The 21,507-nt window shown below is 39.9% G+C and overlaps 1 protein-coding gene across 8 annotated transcripts in view; it reads left to right on the top strand.

Annotated features, from left to right (window-relative positions):
• cnot1 (CCR4-NOT transcription complex, subunit 1) overlaps positions 1-21,507 on the top strand; it is a 30,992-nt gene that overhangs the window by 5,394 nt on the left and 4,091 nt on the right. For 2 of the 8 annotated variants that reach the window (XM_028032674.1, XM_028032684.1), the window contains exons 4-45: positions 533-631; positions 942-1,010; positions 1,158-1,212; positions 1,343-1,546; positions 1,650-1,818; positions 2,610-2,736; positions 2,928-3,038; positions 3,495-3,665; positions 3,743-3,870; positions 4,759-4,999; positions 5,128-5,247; positions 5,380-5,502; positions 5,613-5,764; positions 6,628-6,802; positions 6,887-7,100; positions 8,169-8,318; positions 9,382-9,506; positions 9,860-10,146; positions 10,226-10,304; positions 10,395-10,646; positions 10,719-10,859; positions 11,583-11,762; positions 11,878-11,994; positions 12,081-12,191; positions 12,467-12,544; positions 13,080-13,257; positions 13,993-14,147; positions 14,281-14,577; positions 14,672-14,812; positions 15,322-15,426; positions 15,507-15,626; positions 15,960-16,154; positions 16,252-16,394; positions 17,227-17,335; positions 17,418-17,587; positions 18,047-18,278; positions 19,153-19,401; positions 19,483-19,646; positions 19,891-20,008; positions 20,095-20,196; positions 20,306-20,479; positions 20,558-20,707. In XM_028032674.1, the coding sequence (XP_027888475.1) occupies positions 533-631; positions 942-1,010; positions 1,158-1,212; positions 1,343-1,546; positions 1,650-1,818; positions 2,610-2,736; positions 2,928-3,038; positions 3,495-3,665; positions 3,743-3,870; positions 4,759-4,999; positions 5,128-5,247; positions 5,380-5,502; positions 5,613-5,764; positions 6,628-6,802; positions 6,887-7,100; positions 8,169-8,318; positions 9,382-9,506; positions 9,860-10,146; positions 10,226-10,304; positions 10,395-10,646; positions 10,719-10,859; positions 11,583-11,762; positions 11,878-11,994; positions 12,081-12,191; positions 12,467-12,544; positions 13,080-13,257; positions 13,993-14,147; positions 14,281-14,577; positions 14,672-14,812; positions 15,322-15,426; positions 15,507-15,626; positions 15,960-16,154; positions 16,252-16,394; positions 17,227-17,335; positions 17,418-17,587; positions 18,047-18,278; positions 19,153-19,401; positions 19,483-19,646; positions 19,891-20,008; positions 20,095-20,196; positions 20,306-20,479; positions 20,558-20,707 (6,480 nt within the window). The remainder of the gene's footprint in view (positions 1-532; positions 632-941; positions 1,011-1,157; positions 1,213-1,342; positions 1,547-1,649; positions 1,819-2,609; positions 2,737-2,927; positions 3,039-3,494; positions 3,666-3,742; positions 3,871-4,758; positions 5,000-5,127; positions 5,248-5,379; positions 5,503-5,612; positions 5,765-6,627; positions 6,803-6,886; positions 7,101-8,168; positions 8,319-9,381; positions 9,507-9,859; positions 10,147-10,225; positions 10,305-10,394; positions 10,647-10,718; positions 10,860-11,582; positions 11,763-11,877; positions 11,995-12,080; positions 12,192-12,466; positions 12,545-13,079; positions 13,258-13,992; positions 14,148-14,280; positions 14,578-14,671; positions 14,813-15,321; positions 15,427-15,506; positions 15,627-15,959; positions 16,155-16,251; positions 16,395-17,226; positions 17,336-17,417; positions 17,588-18,046; positions 18,279-19,152; positions 19,402-19,482; positions 19,647-19,890; positions 20,009-20,094; positions 20,197-20,305; positions 20,480-20,557; positions 20,708-21,507) is intronic. The other 6 variants (XM_028032734.1, XM_028032725.1, XM_028032715.1 and 3 more) reach the window with 6 other exon arrangements.

Genomic DNA, 21,507 nt, shown 5'->3' with positions numbered 1-21,507 from the left:
GAGTGTGAGATTCAAACACACACTACGAATTATTTGTTTGCATAGATATGTATGCTCACATCAGTCTCACTGTGTGCATAAATATAATACCATAATTATCAGCAGTGGAATACAAAGAGATCAGTGGCCCGTTAACCTGAGGTTGATGTTTACAGGTCTTGCCCATCTCTATTTCTGATTGCTTTATAGGTCTAATATGTGTATGTTGTTGAACCACAAGGAGGCTTTCAGTGTCTGAGACTTTCTCCTCGACTGAGCGCTTACACCGGCTGCAGCCTCAGATATGTTTTAGGTGCCCTGTTGAGAAATGAGGTCACATTTGTGACCTAATTGGTCGCACTTTAGAGCCCTGTCTGTATAAGTGAAGTTATACCAAACAGAAATGGAAATTGACCCTTAAAGTTGGGAGCAGTTTCTTTCTTTTCATGTCCAATTGCCACAGCAAGTTGTTTTTCTTTTGTATAAAATTTTGAAGTCTTTGTTTGTTTCTGCTGCCGATACATCTCTACTCTTTGTCTTTCCTCCCTACCAGACACAGTTTGTGATTCAGGAGTGTGTGTCGCTGATATCAAAGCCAAACTTTATCTCTACTCTCTGCTACGCCATCGACAATCCCCTGCACTACCAGAAGGTAAACAGTGTTATAAAATGCTGATGGGCTCAGTTGATGCCCAGAGCTTCCACTGTACTGGATTGGCAGCCAGCGGTCTTGTCATTAGTTTAGTTTTAGAGCTCAACGATAATCTTCTCTTTTTGCTTCGCAGAAATGCCTAGACTTTTTCTGAGACTTTAAATTATTCTAAATTGAAGTGAAATTCAGGTCTATTTAACTGGTGCGCAACAGAACTGGGGTGTTGTACGTTAATTATTGTACGTTTTATGTGTGCAACAATCAAAAATGTAAGTTTGATCTAAGATGTTCTCCTTAATTTATCTTTCAGAGTTTGAAGCCATCTGCCCACCTGTTTACTCAATTGAGTAAAGTACTTAAACTCAGCAAGGTTCAAGAGGTGAGGAGGATCTTCACTGGACTTTGTTTAGAGATATGTGTGCTAACGTATCTCTGTTTGATTTTAACTGAAAACCTTTGTGTTTAGCTAAAAGGTGATAAAACATGACTGAACCACCTGTATGTGACTTATTTTTCTACTTTCCAGGTAATTTTTGGCCTTGCTCTGCTTAACTCCAGCAACACAGATCTTCGGGGATTTGGTAAGTGTTGTAGCAGAGTCTTGATGTTTCAACATAAAATATTTTCAGTTTTTAAAAAAATGTTATACTGATTTCTCATGTTTCTCCACCAAATATAAAATTTAATCCTGAAATTTTTTCGTTATTTCAGCTGCACAGTTCATCAAGCAGAAACTTCCCGACCTTCTGCGGTCATACGTTGACGCAGATCTCGGAGGAAATCAGGAAGGTGGCTTTCAAGACATTCCCATAGAGGTGTTGCACCTGCTGCTCTCCCATCTACTGTTTGGACAGAAGGGAGCCAGTGGGGTAGGGCAGGAGCAGATTGACGCCTTCCTTAAGACACTTTGCCGAGGTATTAAAAGGAAAAAAATAATAAAAATATGGCATCCATCTGCCTGATGATGAATAATCAATATCTCAGTTTGAATTTCTGAACATATTTCTGTGTCTGTCAGATTTCCCCCAAGAGCGCTGTCCTGTGGTGCTCGCACCACTGCTGTACCCTGAAAAACGGGACATTCCCATGGACAGGATCTTACCAGACTCCGGGGAGTTAGCTAAGACCATCATGGAGAGTTCTCTCGCAGACTTCATTCAGGAAGTTGGTTACGGCTTTTGTGCCAGGTGAGTTCAGTAAGCTAATTCTATAGTTTTTGTTCTTCACCACAAAGACACAAAATTTTACAAAGTATTTTTGGACCAGTTTTTAGTGCAAATATGTTAGTTTTGTCTTATTTCAAAAGCACTAACTTTGAGGTGACTTTTCAGCAAGATATAGAAGTTTTTTTAAGTAAGCAATTGCTTAATATTGATGAAAAATTGCTAACTCTATTAGCAGATTCTTTCACTTTATAACAAGACATTTCTCCCATGTTATTAGTGAAATAATCTGCCAATGGAATTAGTAATTTTTCATCAATATTAAGGAACTGTTGACTTAAAACACGTTCCTATTTCTTGCTAAAAAGTTACATTTAAGTTATTTTGGTATAATTTTAAGTGTACTGAGATATTTATACTGGAAATTGCATAAAATTACTTGGTCAGATTTTGTATTTTTACAGTGAATCTAATCTTGTTGGAATTTAAAATGAATGCAATTAAAGGAAAACTGGGACTCTGTTTGAAACTGAAAAGTTCAAAATTTCAAAAATAAATAATCTCAACAGCCAATACAGACGTAACTCTATTCACAAAGTTATAAAAAAGCAACAATTTCTGATTATAGAAAAATGCACTGTTGCAAAAATCTGTTGCAAATTGCAATTTGATGATTGCAGTTTGAACCCTCCGATCTTTATTTCTGAGTTCTGTTCTGTTCTTTTTGTTCAGTGTGAAATGAGCTGTTGTGAAATATTAGTTCCAGAATTTTCTGGACATTCACCCCTGACATGGTTGGTGTCCTTCTGTCTCAGTCTTGATGAATGCAGAAACATAATCCTTCAGTATGGGGTGAGAGAGGTGACAGCCAGCCAGGTAGCCAGAGTTCTGGGAATGATGGCCCGGACGCACTCCGGCCTGTCTGACGGCATCCCACTTCAGGTAAGGCGCCTGTTTCTCGCCTAATTTAATTTCACAACATAGGTTTGATGCTACATGCTTTACATACACTGGAAGTTTTAAATGTATATTTTTTTAAATTTAAATGCAGCTCCAATTCTGCTTTTTTATTAACTTTACACATTATTACATTGTTATTCTGTGTGTTTTTTATTTTTATTTTTTCCCCACAGTCCATTTCTGCTCCAGGAAGTGGAATTTGGAGTGATGGTAAGGACAAGAACGACGGCTCGCAGGCACATACGTGGAATGTTGAGGTTCTCATTGACATTGTCAAAGAAGTGGTAAGGAAAGCGTTTGATCGTGAAAATGAACCTTCTTGTTTTTTTATGTTTGATTGGTTGTCAGAAGTATCAAGATTTTTTTTGTGTGTTTTCTTATAGCAAGTGACAGAATTTGGAAATAATAATGGAATTACTCTGAATAAACATTCTATTAAATAAAGTCACTTGATATTTCCTAGAGTTCAGGTGTGATGCTATCAGCACAGTTGGGCATTTTTATAGTTATTGAACCTAAAGCACAGAGAGTGGAGGCATGGTAAAGTAAAAAAAATCCTAGAACATTTTCACTGAACCATAATTGACATTTTCATTGCAATTTCCAACAACTCTACCGAGAGGCTTTCCATATATTGTTCAGCTGCAGTTCTGTTTCCTAGTAGAATCTTGTTCTACGTGCTCAGAAAAGTAATTGTGTCAAACGTTTCTTGTCTGTTTTTTGTTTCATGACTGTCTTAGAATCCCAACCTGAACTTCAAAGAGGTGACGTACGAACTGGACCACCCCGGATTTCTGATCCGAGACAGCAAGGGCCTGCAGATCGTGGTGTATGGGATCCAGCGGGGGTTGGGAATGGAGGTCTTCCCTGTTGATCTCATTTACCGCTCATGGAAACACGCAGAGGGACAGGTAAGTGGTTTAGGACAAACATGGAATCTAGATTTGACATGGCATTTTGTTTCTAAGTGTGAGTTTTTGTTTTCCAGCTGTCGTTTATTCAGTACTCTCTGATGAACCCAGAAGTGTTCTGCTTTGCTGACTACCCATGTCACACTGTGGTCATTGACCTCCTTAAAGCCCCACCTGAGGATGACAACAGGGAGATTGCTACATGGTAGAAAAGCTGGAGTCTTACTGCTGCATCCAAGAGATATAATATGAATGTGTTACATATATAAGGCGTTACTCTGACTACAGACGGAAGGTTTGAGTAACTCTCTTTAAAGCAAGGCTGTAAAAAGTGTGACCCTTAAAATGATTTTGTTCAGCCTCATTAATAATGGTAAAAATTTGTCCAACAAAATAGAAAACTATTCACCCAAAAAATCTGGAAAATGTAGGATTTTCTTTTTGTAAAGCAACATTCTGAAAGTTTTTTTATGTTTTGGATCTTTAATGATACACTGCAAAAGCACAAAATCTTAGCACGTAGTACTTAGCATTTTGTCTATCTTTGTACACTTTAAGTAAGGTAAAAGTAATTTTTTGGCAAAATAGGAGCTTGTATTAAGTCAATAAATCTTTAATGTTGATGAAAAAGTACTAGTTCTATTGGTGGATTTCTTGAGACATTTTTTCCATGTTTTAAGTGAAATAATCTACCAGTGGAAGTAGTACTTTTTCATCAATGTTAAGGATTTATTGACTTAAAACAAACTCCTATGTTTTGCTGGAAAGTTACTTATAAATTACCTTTCTTACTTCAAGGATACTAAGATATTTACTCCAAAACCAGACAAATATACTTGGTGAGATATTATGTTTTTGCAGTGTAGACAGATTTCATTTTTAAAAACATGGTGAGCAGATTAAACGCACACAAAATAATCACAAACTATTTTTTTTATTTAATGAATTTTGTGGCCACCTATAGTTTAAATTAGCCAATTTTGACCCCTGGGGCAAAATGTTTGGTCAGCCCATCTTTAAATGTTTCTCTCTCTCAAAATATCAGACAGTTTTCCGTTGATTTCTTTCACAAAGTTTCTGTAACATCCTGCAGGAAAAGTCTGGACTTGGTGGAGAGTCTCCTCAGACTCTCTGAGCTTGGGCAATACGAACAGGTGAAGCAGCTCTTCAGCTTCCCCATCAAGCACTGCCCGGACATGTTGGTGTTGGCTCTACTGCAGATCTCCACCTCCTGGCACACGTTACGCCATGAGCTCATTTCCACTCTCATGCCCATCTTTCTTGGCAACCACCCCAACTCTGCCATTATCCTGCACTACGCCTGGCATGGACAGGTTGGTCCTTTTCTCGTTTTAGCTGAATAAACCAGTATATGCCTTTAATTATTTGATATGTTTTTTTTTTTATTGTGTCTTGATCACTTACTCAAAGCGACCTGTTATTTTGGCGTTCTCATCCACAGGGTCAGTCTCCTTCCATTCGTCAGCTCATTATGCATTCGATGGCTGAGTGGTACATGAGAGGGGAGCAGTATGACCAGGCCAAACTGTCTCGCATCCTGGATGTGGCCCAGGACTTGAAGGTTTATTTATACTGTTTAATCTTTTACTTATTTTCCAAAAAATTGATTCATCTTTTTGGCAAAAACGTATTTTCTGCCATTGCTGAGTAACGTTTTGTAGTTCCAAATGACTAAATCCGTTTCTCTTTTCAGTCTCTATCGATGCTGCTGAATGCTACTCCGTTTGCCTTTGTCATTGACCTCGCTGCACTTGCCTCTCGCCGTGAATACCTCAAACTTGATAAATGGCTGACTGACAAAATCCGGGAGCATGGAGTAAGTCTGAAAAATATATGCAAATACCTTTAATAGAGCTTTTGCTAAATATTAAGTCATTTAAATCCTAAAATGCATTTATTTTTGTTGATGTTTCTTCCCCATCATAGGAACCGTTCATCCAGGCATGTGTTACGTTTCTGAAGAGACGCTGCCCATCCATCATGGGAGGTCTGGCTCCTGACAAGGACCAGCCCAAAAGTGCCCAGCTGCCCCCGGAGACTTTAGCCACCATGCTTGCCTGTTTGCAGTCATGTGCAGGGTGAGAAGCAGCATTGTTTGTTGTTAGGACTGTTGGTGTTTTATAGGTGTTTGGGATGAAATCGGCACTGTCAGAAACTAAAAATTCTGAACTTTTTCCAATCATTGAGTGCACCATAATACACTGGGGGTATGATGCAACAACAGCGTGGGAGCTTTTACTGCAGGATTTAGTCATTTTCATCATCTGTGATTGAGGTGTTCAAAAGTAAAATCAGGGGAAGCAAAACAATGTAAGAGGCTGTTAAAAAGAAAATGGCATTTCTTTTACAACATGTCTGCAGGGAGCTGAATATTGTACTCTAATAATTTTGTTTGGATCCATGTTTCAAGAATGATACAAATTTACCTCTCCAGCAGAGGTGGATGATGCAGATGGACACGTTTTATTTCTAAATAAGGCAAAAATAAAATCTTGTCACAATTGAAAATGTGCAACATTGTTTTCACACTTTCTGTGTTCTCCTTCATTTCATTGAGAATAGAACCAGATCTATTCAGTGACTTTTACATAATAACAGATGTTGGTGCGTGCAGATCTGATTTTCATTAGTTTATTAAACATGGGTAAACCCAGCAATATTTTCAAATGTTTTCTGTCCATTTTGCAAACTTGGTACAAAACCTTTTTTAAATCCTTTCCTGCAGAGAAACTTGAACATGTGGCTACCAATATTGTCTGATTTTAGATTTTAAATTAAAGTTGTATTATTTGCAACTTAATTTTGATTGTAAAATGTGTGATTAGTTTCTTTCGCATTTTCATGAATGTTTTAAAACGTTTTATCTTTATATTTTTTTGCTGTTCTTACTTGACCATTGATGTGTCTATGGGTATATTTAATTTTCCTGTTCCGCCCTCAGGAGTGTGTCCCAGGAATTGTCGGAGACGATCCTCACCATGGTTGCCAACCGTAGCAATGTAATGAATAAAGCTCGGCAGCCTCCACCAGGAGTGATGCCGAAGGGGCGCGCCCCAAGCACCAGCAGCCTGGATGCCATCTCACCTGTACAGGTATCGGCATGTGACAAACAAACGGTACTTTAACAGAAAACATTTCGTATTGTTGTAGATCATCTGCGTTTAGCACTGGTTCAGTCTTTTCCTCTTTCTATTCCCCAGATGGACACTCTGACTGGCATAAGCGCCTTGAGTCTGGGCAGCACCGCCACCTCCCACACTCAGAGCATGCAGTGCTTCGCCACCTCACTGAGCTCGGCTCTCAGTAACCCTCTGTCCCCCTCAAAGGCCTTCCCTCCTCTTCCAAACCCGAACCCAACCACACCTTTTGGGGTTCATAGCAGTATCAGTTCCCAGCTTCCTGGTATGGACTCTGGTACTTATCCCTTTTGTTTTTCCTTCACACACAAAAACATTCATATTTCTGATCAGACAGTCTAACACAACACTGTCATTGTAAGATTAACAAAATAGATTAAAGCCGCAGTATGTAACTTAAAAAAAAAAAAAAAGATTTTTAGATATTTGTTAAAACTAGGCCTGCTGCAATAAGCAATAAATCAATCGCACGACAAGTTAAAATGAGATCAATGATTTATTGTTTTTCTCTATTGTCTCCTTCTACCAAAAACGGGATGACAAAAGCGATCAGTCTGATGGTTTTTTTTTTTAATGATAATTATGTTTACAGAGGCTATTTATTTATTGTTTATGTTGTTTTATTTATTTTTGGATATTTAATGTATTCCAGTTCCATTGTTAAATGTTCATTATAATTTAAAGTTTATTCATCTTTGAGAATGTGTTCTTGCATTATTATGCCATTACCACTATATTACTTGAAAATAGTCTCACAATATTATCACAATAACTTGTGGGACAATTTATCATCCAGCAAAATTTGTTACGACAGTCTAAGTTGAGACTATCGCGTTGTTGTGACAGTATATTTATTACATGATAATCTGTGAAAAAAATTGAGCCCCTCCACATTCTCCCACTTCTAACTGCAGAGCTCAAAACACTGTCCTGAGCCGTATGCAACGAAATTTCGTTCTGTATACACCCTGTGCATGCAAAATGACAATAAAGTCAGTCTAAGTCTAAGAAATACACAGCTTGGTCAGAAACAACCAATCAGAGCCCGGGGGAGGGTCTTGACACTGTCAGTCATGCCTGTGTACAGCAGAGCCTGTAATGAATGCTCAGGCTAGTTAGCATGGCCACCAATGACAACAGATACAGTTTTCCTGTTTATACATAGTGACAGTTTTAACAAATATGCTAAAAAAAATAGATTTTTTATAAAAGTTATATACTGCATCTTTAATGAGTAGTTAGTTACATAAAACCAACATGAATCTAAAGTGCCATAGTAAAGCCACGGTTAGGCGAAAGTTATGTTGGTTAAGCTTTGTGTGATTAAAGTTTCTGCTTTGTTCAGCCATCGGCTCCAGCATCGGCTCCAGCATCAGCTCCAGCATCGGCTCCAGCCTGGGAATGCCGTCAGTCAGCTCGGATCCCTTCGTCACCAGGAAGATGAGCACACCTGTCCTGAACCCTCCTACCTTTCAGCAGAGTAAGATGAAGGCCTGTAAGTGGCGATGGTAGTGGTGTGACTGAGAGCCCCGCCCTGCGTTGCTCTGCACTGTATTTCCTCTTCAAGTAGCAACTGCTTTGGTTTGTAAATTTCAACTTGAACTGCTTGATTTGGAGCCTTGAATCAATTCCCACCGAATTTGCTTTAAGTTTCTGAAAAATTGTAGCAATTTTTGAAGAGGAAATACAGATCAGTCTTCCATTCCTTGTCTGCTTACGCTGATTGCCCCATTTTTTGTGTTTTAGAAGAGATGCATCTATCAGAGCTTGAAAGTTGGAACAATTATTCATGCAAAGAACTACTGTTTTGGGTGTTCTGGATAAACCAGATGCATTTGGTTCAGTTTTGGGATTATTAAATTATTACTTCCATTAATTAACTTGTAGTATAATTTCTTTTCTGTTATTGCCCTTAAAATGGAAGAAAAATCCAAACAATTGGCAGACCTAGAAGAAAATCTATATTAGCCATGCAGAACTTGATCGATGCATCTCAAGTGATATTTTTTATTTTATTTTTGTTTACTTTTTGGTGCTGAAACCCATCTATAATGTACTTCTTGTGTTTTGATCTCAATTCCCAATCATGTCATTGAATTAGGGAAACATCTGCCTGGGATCAAGTTCTGATCCCAGGCTTCCCACACAGACTTAGACACTCTGGAGTCAGTCAATTTCATTTTCACTAACAAAACAAAGGTCACAGTTACTGTTGGGGAATTGTATGCAGATTTGATGACTTGAAGCTTTAGAAGTTGAGGTGATCTATGTTGGTTCCATTGCCAAAAAAAATTTAAACCAGAGGGTTAAAAAAATAAGACGTAAATCAGGAAATGTTTTGTACCGTCACGTCAAAATTTTAATAAAATGTTTCTGGCAGTGTTTATATTTGTAAATACTAAATCCTGCAAAAAACTTTCTTTTATTTTTAAAAGATACTTTTAAATTACTGTATTGGGCTTGTTTTCATAATTGAGTCAGTGCTGATGCTCATAAGACTTTAAATTTGTGCTACGGTGCAATTTAAAGGTTATATTTCTGCTCTTTCTTTTTTCTAGCTGATCTTTCTCAGGTGTGGCCAGAGGCTAACCAGCACTTTAGTAAGGAGATCGACGACGAAGCAAACAGTTACTTCCAGCGTATCTACAACCACCCACCTCACCCGACCATGTCTGTGGACGAAGTAAGCACCACTTTGAATGATATTTTTTTCAGGTTTTTACTTCCTGTCACTGAATACACTAAATAAACTCATTAAGTTGTAAATGACCTTTGATTAAAAGCCTTTGGTGTAAATCTGGAAAACTTTCTATTTCCTCTTCTTGTCTAAATGTTGACATTCTGTTCATTTGTTCATCCTTTTTGTCTAATGATTTAACTATCAGTCATTTTATCAAATGGAGAAAACATTGGAATGGAATCACTAGACACTAAAATATTCACATATCCAGGAACTAGACGAGAAATGCTTGGTAAGATTTTATGTTTTGTGTGAACTCTGGTGTTTTATCTCTAAATATTGTTGTTTCTCTCCAGGTTCTGGAGATGCTACAGAGGTTTAAGGACTCAACCATCAAGCGAGAACGAGAGGTGTTCAACTGCATGCTTCGAAACTTATTTGAGGAATACCGATTCTTCCCTCAGTACCCGGACAAAGAACTGCACATCACTGCCTGCCTCTTTGGTGGCATCATTGAGAAGGGTCTGGTAACCTACATGGCGCTGGGTCTGGCCCTGCGATACGTTCTCGAAGCTTTACGGAAACCATTCGGATCCAAAATGTATTACTTTGGAATTGCTGCACTGGATAGATTCAAAAACAGGTCTTTAAATAGGTTTTTCATTGTCATTCATGTGAAATGTAATGTGTTTAAGGCTAATGGATATAATTTCTATTTCTAGACTTAAAGACTACCCTCAGTACTGTCAACACTTGGCTTCAATTGCTCACTTTTTGCAGTTTCCACACCATTTACAAGAGGTAATGATGCTCTCTGAGTGTTTGTAGGGCTACACCGCGTCTCGCCTTCATATAGATTAACTCTCCCGCTCTGCTTCTTTAAACATCCTGTGTGTGCAGTATATCGAGTATGGCCAACAGTCACGTGACCCTCCGGTGAAGATGCAGGGATCCATCACTACACCTGGAAGCGTCGCCCTGGCCCACGCTCAGGCTCAGTCCCAGCAGCCGCCCAACCTCAAAGCCCCCCAGCCGGGCCAGCCCAGTACACTGGCTACCACCACCACCACCACAACGACCACTGCAGCCAAAACAGGCACCATCTCAAGGCCCACGCAGAGCACCTTCAAGAAGGATATGCCTGTAGGTTTGATGTTATAACTCTTATCGTTAATCTGCAACAACACGCTCACAAACGTTGGTTTCTCCCTCCAGCCTTCCATAAACACTACCAACATCGACACACTTCTGGTGGCGACGGATCAAACCGAACGGATTGTAGAACCTCCAGAGAATGTCCAAGAGAAGATTGCTTTCATCTTCAACAACCTTTCTCAGTCCAACATGACACAGAAGGTAAAGAAAAATTCGGATTATCTTTATTTTTTAATTTCAGGGATGTCTACATTGGCACTTGCAATTAATCTGAACATTTTTACGTGTTAATATTGCATAACACAGATTAAACTACCTTTGTTGACCTAAAGTGTTTGCACGGTTTGAGACAAAAGATTTTTTGAAACTGCGGATACAGTGGTGGTTTTCGAAATGTGGGCAGTTAACCAGGGCGGCATCAGAAAGGGGTGGGGAACCCAAGAACTAGAAAATTAAATGTCTTATCTGTTGGCTGTTCCCTGAACAAGTTTGGTACAACTTGTATGCATTCAGTCCATATAATTTTACATTTTAAAGCTCACCAAGAAAGAAAATAATTTGAGATCATTAAACTCATTCTAGTTTCACACTGTACTTTTCTCTTTAGCATGTTCAAATATTAGCAAATACTATTCTTCAATTAAATCATTTCTGAATTCCAGAAGGAAGTTTGTTTCAATTCTCCTTTCTTTATTTCCAATATTTTGCATGTATATTGTCTTTGAATTTTAAAGCATTACTTATTAAAAAGTTTATTAGTTGGAATCCTAATAATTTCTTTGTAACTTAACCAATATGTCCGTACCTGTATCTATCTGTATATTTTCTGAGCAATATGACAAAGAGGACATAACCAAAAATATTTTATTCCCTGATGTTTCTTTGCTCTTTAAGCAACACCTGTTTTCTTTTTTCAAAAAACAGGTAGAGGAGTTGAAGGAAACGGTGAAGGAAGAGTTTATGCCGTGGGTGTCTCAGTACCTAGTGATGAAGCGCGTTAGCATTGAGCCAAACTTTCACAGTCTCTATTCCAACTTTTTGGACACACTGAAGAACCCGGAGTTTGTCAAGATGGTTCTCAATGAAACTTACAGGAATATCAAGGTACACCTTCACTTTAAAACAGTGTTATTTAGTCCCTGTAAGAGGTTCGATCTTATTTTGCAGGCATTGCCATACTAATTAGTCAAATCTCTCTCTGCTCATCTGTTTGTGACAGGTGCTTCTAACCTCTGACAAAGCAGCTGCTAACTTCTCCGATCGCTCCCTGCTCAAGAACCTTGGCCACTGGTTGGGCATGATCACTCTGGCCAAAAACAAGCCAATCCTCTACACAGTAAGAGCTGGAATCATTCTGTAAATACTAGCACCGTTTCTGTCCTCCTACAGCAGCTTAAAGCACATTCTCCCTCTTTTTTTCAGGACCTGGAGCTCAAATCTCTCTTGCTAGAAGCCTATGTGAAAGGCCAGCAGGAGCTCCTCTATGTGGTTCCCTTTGTGGCCAAAGTCTTGGAGTCTAGCCTACGGAGCATGGTGAGCAAGTGGATGAATGTGTTCTGCTTAATGTGTCAGTTCAAGTTGATTTTTACACATAAATGCTTTTGTATTTCTCTATAAACACATCAGGGACAAAAAGACTCCAAAAAACATCAAATCTGAAATGTGATTTTTAACTTTGTAGTGTTTTTTGTAGTGCTCAAGCTTTTCCTTTTTGACATTTTGTGTACAAAACTTGTGCTGTGGTTTTATAAATGTACAATATAAATAAAATTTGATTTAATTGTTAAATATATATTTTCATGCTGCAGGTTTTCAGGCCTCAGAACCCTTGGACTATGGCCATCATGAATGTTCTCGCTGAGCTCCATCAGGAACATGACCTCAAGGTAAATAACTCCCCCCACCCCAGAGGTGGAGCAGCTCTGGTTTTCTTACAGGTTTCACTGATCTTGTGCCATAGTTTACATCATCGCTATGTAAACTATTTTGTTTACTAAGTGTTTGTCACCACTTTTAATTAAAATGGAAAATGGCAGTCAGACTAGATTAGATTAATTTTTTTGAATATTTGAATAATCAGCAACTGGGATTTTGGTGTATGTGACACATTTAATGTATTTCAACAAGGGGCCTGGTGGTAACTGGTGCATCTAGTAAACAGAAACAGGGTGTACATGGAAAATATGCACGTTTTTTTGTGTTAAGGACTATAATAAAAGTAAGATTAAATAAAAATGAAAATACACTTGCACGCAGTTGTTAAAGTACAGGAAATAAGGGAGGGAATTGACCTGGAGTTGGTGGTTCACTGTTGACAGTATCATAAAGTGGCAGTAATTTGTTCAGTTGTTTTCTATCCTGTACAGTATCCAAGATAGAGCAATTTTTTCTCATTTCTTGTTCTCATCTTTTTTTCTTCAGTTGAATTTGAAGTTTGAGATTGAAGTTCTGTGCAAGAACTTGTCTCTGGACATCAACGAGCTGAAGCCAGGGAACCTGCTGAAGGACAAAGAGAAGCTGAAGAACCTCGAGGAGCAGCTGTCTGCACCAAAGAAAGAAGCGAAGCCTCCAGACGAAATCCTGCCACCTCCTACCACAGGTTGTCACATTATGCCAAGTTTCTGTTCTCACATTCTTCAGAAATATACTGAAAAAATGACCATAAATTTAAACCTTTTGTAGCTTTAAAGTAAAATGTGCATTAAAGCTGCAGTACTTTTGAAAAAAAAAAAAAGTTTCTAACATCTTTGTTAAAATGTCGTCACATTGCGGCTTTATAATAAGAGACAGATAATCTGTGAAAAGATCAATCTTCTCCCTGAGCTACTGTTGCTGTGTGAATGAGTACACCGCTTTCGGTAATAAACAACCAGTCAGAGCCGGGAGGCAGGTTTTAGTGCTGTCAATCATCCTCTTGAACATGCTGCTAAATGTACAAAAAGCAGAGGAACAACTTGCCATCACAGAAACTATTTATCTTCTATCATCGATAAGATCCATGCTACTAGCTTTAGCATTCACGACAGACTGCTGACAGGAATAAGCTGCATGGTAGCAGGGAGGGAGCTGCGCACACACAGTCATGATTGACAGCCTTAAGACAGTCCTCCTGGCTCTGATTGGCTGTTTCTAGTTAGCACTGGGAGAAGGCAGAGCAAGTTTTAACTTTTTTTTTTTCCATAGATTGTCTTATGCATTCCTCTACGACAACATGGTGACAGTTTCAACAAATATGTAGAAAATATTTTTTTATAAAAGTTGTATACTGCAGCTTTAAAATGACTTACTGAAGTACTTATTGTTGTTTTTCTGATCTGCTTTTTGTGGCCAACAGGTGACTTTGTTCCGTTTCCAGCTCCTTCCACAACCCCAGCTGCCACCACCACCACCTGCACCACCACCGGGCCGCCCACGCCTCAGTTCAGTTACCATGACATCAATGTCTACGCCCTGGCAGGCCTGGCTCCACATATCAACATTAATGTCAACGTAAGTCAAAAAGTCAATCTAATATTAATGATCCCAGGAAAATTAGATAGATACTTTATAAATATAATCCACTGGTCCAGCGGACTCCTCTCAGTTGATCTGACATTGATCTTGTTCTCCTTCCTGCCTGCAGATCGCTCTGCTGCAGGCTCATCCTCAGCTCAAACAGTGCGTGCGTCAGTCTGTGGAGCGAGCGGTCCAGGAGCTGGTGCACCCCGTGGTGGACCGTTCCATCAAAATAGCCATGACAACATGCGAGCAGATCATCAGGAAGGACTTTGCCCTGGATTCGGAGGAGTCTCGCATGCGCGTAGCCGCCCACCACATGATGAGAAACCTGACCGCTGGCATGGCCATGATCACCTGCCGCGAGCCGCTGCTGATGAGCATCGCCACCAATCTGAAGAACAGCTTTGCTGCGGCGCTCAGGGTGAGCTGAGAGCCACTGGCGGCTCACGCACTTCACAGTTTATTCTTTCCATGTCCGAGTCCTTCATGGTTTCTGTGTTTGTCGTTGTCACCAGGCACCGACGCCACAGCAGAGAGAAATGATGGAGGAGGCTGCAGCCAGGATTGCTCAGGATAACTGTGAACTGGCCTGTTGCTTCATCCAGAAAACTGCTGTGGAGAAAGCTGGACCTGAAATGGACAAGCGGCTGGCCACAGTGAGTCGATAACTCTGACTCTTCATCATGGCATCTGTTAGTAGGTAGAATATAGAATATAAATTCCTAGTCATGGGAATTCTGAATCTATTCAAGACGCTTGAAAAAAATATTGTTAAATGTGTTCAAGTTTTATGTGTTTCACTCCTATTTGTGAATATAATGCATATTTTATTATACTGGTAATTTAAATAACAAGAATTTATTCACCAGCCTATTTTTAAGTATAAACTGGTGAAATTTGATACAATATGGAACCTTATAGAATTGTTTTAAATGTTCTAGTTTACTGTCCTTTCCTCTAGTCAGTCACAAAATTTAAACAGGATCCTTAGATAATTCAAATTTGGTGAAAAAATAAAATATAATTTCAAGTATAACAAAACAACCTCAGGTAATTCTTAATATTGTTGATCAAATAAAAAATGTATTTGTATAGCACATTTCAGCAGCAAGGTATTTCCAAACGCCTTTTACTCATCATTGTTTTAATCTGCTCTCTGCTGAAGGAGTTTGAGCTGAGGAAGCACGCACGGCAGGAAGGCCGTCGCTACTGTGACCCCGTCGTCCTAACCTACCAGGCTGAGCGCATGCCGGAACAGATCAGACTCAAGGTAACAACGCCGCACTGCCTGGTCATGAAGCTACCAGCTAGCACTCGTCCAACCTTCCTCACTGCTGCTCTCTGTCTCAGGTGGGAGGAGTGGACTCTAAACAGCTGGCTGTTTATGAAGAGTTTGCGAGGAACATTCCCGGTTTCTTACCCAGCAACGATCTCTCCCAACCCACTGGCTTCCTGGCTCAACCCATGAAGGTAAATTTTGGTAAATGAACAAAAGGGAAAGTTTGGATTATACTTAGAAAACATCAACAGGATCTTAGGATGTCATTACATTAATAAAAATACATTTTAGGTCTCAAATAAATGACATTTTCTATAAAGTTTGTAATTACATTGAGTTATTTAATTTTGTGAGGGTTTTTTGTGATCGTTTCTTCCACAGGCGTTTTGAAAATAAGTTGCTTTACTTTATTAACCCCTTCCCGTAATTCCGAACCTTCTGAGAATCCCATAAAATGTAATTAAATTAGAAATTCAGGAAAAAACTTTAAATAATTTTAACTTTATTTCCTTTTCATTGCTTAGCAACAAGCCTGGGCCACTGACGACGTGGCTCAGATCTACGATAAATGCATCACAGACTTGGAGCAGCACCTTCATGCCATTCCTCCAGCGCTCGCCATGAACCCGCTGACCCAGGGTCTGCGGAACCTGCTGGAAGCCGTGGCTTTGGCGCGAAACTCCAGGGATGGCATTGCTGCCCTTGGCCTCCTGCAGAAGGTAGGACTGCTTCAGTAGCAAACACCCGGCAGCTGAGGCTGTTGTGGAAACGTATGAGGCTCCTGATGTGTAACCAAGCTGCTTTCTGTCTCATAAGGCCGTTGAAGGTCTCCTGGACGCCACCAGTGGTGCTGATGCTGACCTGCTGCTTCGCTACAGAGAGTGCCACCTGCTGGTGCTGAAAGCTCTGCAGGATGGACGGGCCTACGGACCGCAGTGGTGCAATAAGCAGATTACCAGGTAAATTCACTCCTCAGTATTTTTGGAGAGTTTAATACTAAAAACTGTATATTGTGGACTCGGTATCTTTCAGGGTTTGTACACAATCTACGAAAATGCTGGAATTTCATTGAAGTATTTGATATTCTGATTGAACAATTTTGTAACGAAGTCCAATCTAACATTTGATTAAAAGCCTAATTTTGGAAAGCGTTATTTACTGTTGAAACCAGATATTTTCATACACCTAATAAAAAGAGGTGGAATTTTTCTCGCTGTATGAAGCTAAGTCAGACTAAACTTTTCTTGTTTTAGGTCAGATACAATTAACAGAATTATGTCCATTTACTAAAAGCCAGAAAACTTAGTGAGAGCATATTTTAAAGATTTTTTTTAATGACTTTCTTTATAAATGACAATTTATTTTGAGTAAGAAGGTCATTTATCTTGACATGATTTATTTGGATTGTTCCAATTTAAAGAATATTATTCCAAATGGCTCAGTGATTTATTGATATGTGCAATTAATATAAATATTGGCTGGCTTATGTTATTTACATTGATCAACGTTGTTACTCTTAGTGTTCTCAGACCAGTCAGGTGTGAGTGAGACGCATTCCAAAACATACATTTTTGTTATATTTTAGTTTTCTTTGTCCCTGCTGTAGAATATAAAATACTGTTGCAAGATCTTAATGTCAGTAATAAATTATATCATCTAACAGTGAATTGAAACTTTTTGTGGAAACTTGCCTCAATCCTTGAAAAGTGCCTGAATTTAACTTTGTGAAAAGTGTACTCGTGTGCTCTGTTAATGAAAACCTGATGTGAAATCTGCTCTGTGTGTTTATAGGTGTCTGATTGAATGCCGGGATGAATACAAGTATAACGTGGAAGCAGTAGAGCTTCTGATCAGGAACCATCTGGTGAACATGCAGCAGTACGACGTGCACCTGGCGCAGGTAGAAATGCGGACTTTACTTCCTGGTTTTCTCCGTTTAGTCCGTCTGAGGCGTTACTAAGCTGATTTATATCGTCTTTCAGTCGATGGAAAATGGACTCCACTACATGGCGGTCGCATTTGCCATGCAGCTGGTGAAGCTGCTGCTGGTGGACGAGCGCAGCGTGAGCCACGTCACCGAGGCAGACCTCTTCCAGACCATCGAGATTCTGATGAGAACCTGCGCACACTCCAGAGCCAACGCACCAGAGGGGTAATGACCTCATTCACAAACTAAAACTAAGTCAGGAAGTGCTGTCCACAAAAGCCCAGATTTATTTACTTCTATTTTGTTTACAGACTGTATTTTAATCTTTTCCCACATGCACTGAAGGTTTTCATGTTTATTCTTTCACCTTCATATTTACACCTGAGTACAGGTACTTCATTCTGACTCATCATTCGGGTGTAAAAGAGCATCCAGACGCAACACTAAACTAAATCATTGAGGATTTTAAGGACTTGAAACCAAAAAAAGAAAGGTTATTACATTTATTGAAAAGAAAAATATTTGTTCTTTTCTATAAAAACTGTTATAAGATCTTTGGAAAAGATAATTACTAAAATGTTGGACCATTATCAATAACAAGAAGGTTAATTGTGTAATTGCCGTGATGAATTTGAAGTTTATCCTGATATTTTGGACCTCTGCTAACTCGCTGCTCATCCTCAGGCTTCCCCAACTGATGGATGTCGTTCGCTCCAATTACGAAGCCATGATTGACCGAGCACACGGAGGGCCCAACTTCATGATGCACTCTGGGATTTCCCAAGCTTCCGAATACGATGATCCTCCAGGTCTGAGGGAGAAGGCAGAGTACTTGCTGAGAGAGTGGGTCAACCTGTATCACTCAGCTGCAGCTGGCAGGGACAGCACCAAAGCTTTCTCTGCCTTTGTCGGCCAGGTTAGCACTCCTTTACAGGCTTTAGTCTTCAAGTTACAAGTTTCTTTGTATAGCACATGTCAGTAATAGAAAGTTCAAAGTGCTTTATTTCATAAAAACATAATGCAACATAACGCATTGCATTTTGTTAAATGCCAATGTCAGTGCACATCAAATATGTTGATTAATGTTTCATTTATCAATCAAAAGCACCTGTAAGCGGTGGTTTTTTTAGCCTAAATGTTGAGGAACTCAGTGTTTCAGCTGTTTTGAAGTTTGTTTGTGGTGAATAGAAGCTGAATGCTGCTTCTACATGTTTGGTTCTGGGAAGAATGAAGACCAGAACCAGAAAACCTGAGAGATCTGGAGAGTTGATAGAACAGCAGCAAATCTTTAATGTGTTGTGGTGCTAAGCCGTTCAGTGATTTATAAACTAAGAGTATTTTAACATCTATTCTCTCAGTGTAGAGACTTTAGATTTGGGTGATGTGCTCTATCTTGCTGGTTTTAGTCAGAAACCCAGCAGCAGCATTCCAGATCAATTGCAGCTGGAAGATTGATTTTTCTTTAGGCAGACCTGTTGCAGTAATCAATGCAACTAAAGATAAACACATGGATGAGTTTCTCTAGATCTTGCTGGGACATTAGTCCTGTAACCCTGGAAATGATCTTCAGGTGATAGAAGCCAATTTTGTAAATGTGTTTATGTGACTGAAGGTTCAGGTCGGAGTCCATCACTACTCTCAAATTTCAGCTTGATTTCTAGTTTCTAATATCTGAAGCTGCGCTGACTCTAGATCGTTCCTCTCTGGATCTGAAGATAATTTAATCTTGAAATAATGAATTAATGAGTTACTGCTGTTTCTCACATCCTCCCCGGTTGTTTTCTCCTCAGATGCACCAGCAGGGCATACTGAAGACCGACGACCTGATAACGCGGTTCTTCCGGCTGTGCACAGAAATGTGCGTGGAGATCAGCTATCGTGCACAGGCTGAACAGCAGCACAACCCAGCAGCTAGCGTAGCCATCATCAGAGCCAAATGTTACCACAACCTGGATGCCTTCGTCCGGCTCATAGCCCTGCTAGTGAAGCACTCTGGAGAGGCCACCAACACCGTGACAAAGATCAATCTGCTCAACAAGGTAAGCTGGATTTTTCTGCTTGATGATCATCTGGTCCATCTTAATCTGGAAGTAAAAATCGACTGCTCTGTCCTGCTTCAGGTTCTGGGGATTGTTGTCGGAGTGCTGATCCAGGACCACGATGTCCGTCACACAGACTTCCAGCAGCTGCCGTATCATCGCATTTTTATCATGCTGCTGTTGGAGCTCAACGCGCCCGAACACGTCCTGGAGACCATCAACTTCCAGACACTCACTGCCTTCTGGTAAAACAAACAAGATGTTTTAAATTTGGGCAGCATTTAAATTCATATATCAGTTTCCTGGAGTAAAAACAAAGCTCCTAAAGAACATTAGATAAAAGACAAATTAGACCAAAGAATGTTGGATTAGCAGCCAATAGGTAACAGGACAATGACTACACTGCTTTTGCAGAATGTCAATATATTGTAACCCCTTACTTCATTATTTGTGAAATCAGATTCTTTAAGTTTCTGCTCTTCCCTGCAGCAACACGTTCCACATCCTGAGACCCACCAAAGCTCCCGGCTTCGTGTACGCCTGGCTGGAACTGATCTCCCATCGCATCTTCATCGCCAGGATGTTGGCGCACACTCCCCAGCAGAAGGTAGGAGCATCTTGTATCCCCCCTCTGTCAGACACCGTTTGTTTTCATCTGTCGGAGATTAAATAATGATGGCGGACCTCTTTCAGGGTTGGCCCATGTACGCACAACTGCTGATTGACCTCTTTAAGTATCTGGCTCCCTTCCTGAGGAACGTAGAGCTCAACAAACCTATGCAAATCCTCTACAAGGTACAGGCCACGAATAAAGTTTGAATAACTGAATAGTAATGACACATTTAGCAGTTTGCAGCAATCTAATGCTTCTCTTGCCTGAAATGTCTCCTTGTTTGTTGTTCAGGGCACACTGAGGGTGCTTCTGGTCCTGTTGCATGATTTCCCAGAGTTCCTCTGTGATTACCATTATGGCTTCTGTGATGTTATCCCACCCAACTGCATCCAACTCCGCAACCTTATCCTCAGTGCCTTCCCACGCAACATGAGGCTTCCGGATCCCTTCACACCCAACCTAAAGGTAACCAAACTGAGCTCCAAACTTTAGTTATTCAGCTGCAGATTTGGAATTGAATTTAATTCTCCACTGTTCCTTCAGGTGGACATGCTGAGCGAGATAAACATCGCTCCCCGTATCCTCACCAACTTCACAGGCGTCATGCCGTCTCAGTTCAAGAAGGATCTGGACTCCTACCTGAAGACTCGCTCACCTGTGACTTTCCTGTCTGAGCTTCGCAGCAACTTGCAGGTTAGAAACCACTTCCTCCCCACCACAGGGTGTGTGTGCATCCTTAAAAAGTCTTAAACCCAACCCGTGTATCAAAGATTAAGGCCCAAAATGTCTTAAACCAACCTATTATGATTCCTTGAACAGGCTAGGATAGATCTATGTCCTATACAAAACATGTTCATTACATTGTTTGCACAAAATCATTCTCAGAAGATGAGATTCACTTGTTTAGTTCTGTCTATTTTGAGCTGTTTTAGAGTGTCTGTCACTTTAAATTCTAATAAGCTGCAACTGACCACGCTCCCCAACTCTTGAGTTTTTAACACTCGCATGCGAAAATAGCTGCAACAATGCACAATTATATAACTGTACATCCTTGAAAAGGAGAAATTGAGCCTCCTGCAGAACCAACAAGACTGCAAGAAGTGGTGCAGCAGTAGAGACCCCAATAGAAGCATAAAAACATGCAAAATATGAATTTTGCCCATTTTTATACTTTCATTTGGGTCTCTACTGCTTGTAAAAACAGCCCAAGCGCTTAAAAAACATCCTCCCAGCTGGTTTTTGGTAACAGGTTAATGTTTTTTAGTGTCTCAAAAATGAGCCATTTCAAAAACGTCCAGGATGTAACGTTAAAAATCAGAAACTCATCCTGTTACCTTGTGACCTAAGTGGAGCTTCATCACTTTTGGTTAGCTGGTTTTTCCCCTGTTTGCTCTGTACAGTCATGAGCAAAAGTATTGAGTATGACACAAATATTATATTTTCACATGATCTGCTGCCCTCTGGTTTTCATGTGTGTATGTCAGATGTTGTCA

The sequence above is a fragment of the Xiphophorus couchianus genome, chromosome 2, assembly GCF_001444195.1.
Source record: "Xiphophorus couchianus chromosome 2, X_couchianus-1.0, whole genome shotgun sequence".
NCBI classification, from domain to species: Eukaryota; Metazoa; Chordata; class Actinopteri; order Cyprinodontiformes; family Poeciliidae; genus Xiphophorus; species Xiphophorus couchianus.
Note: the sequence above shows the minus strand (reverse complement) of the source record. Positions and strands in the feature narration are given on the sequence as shown.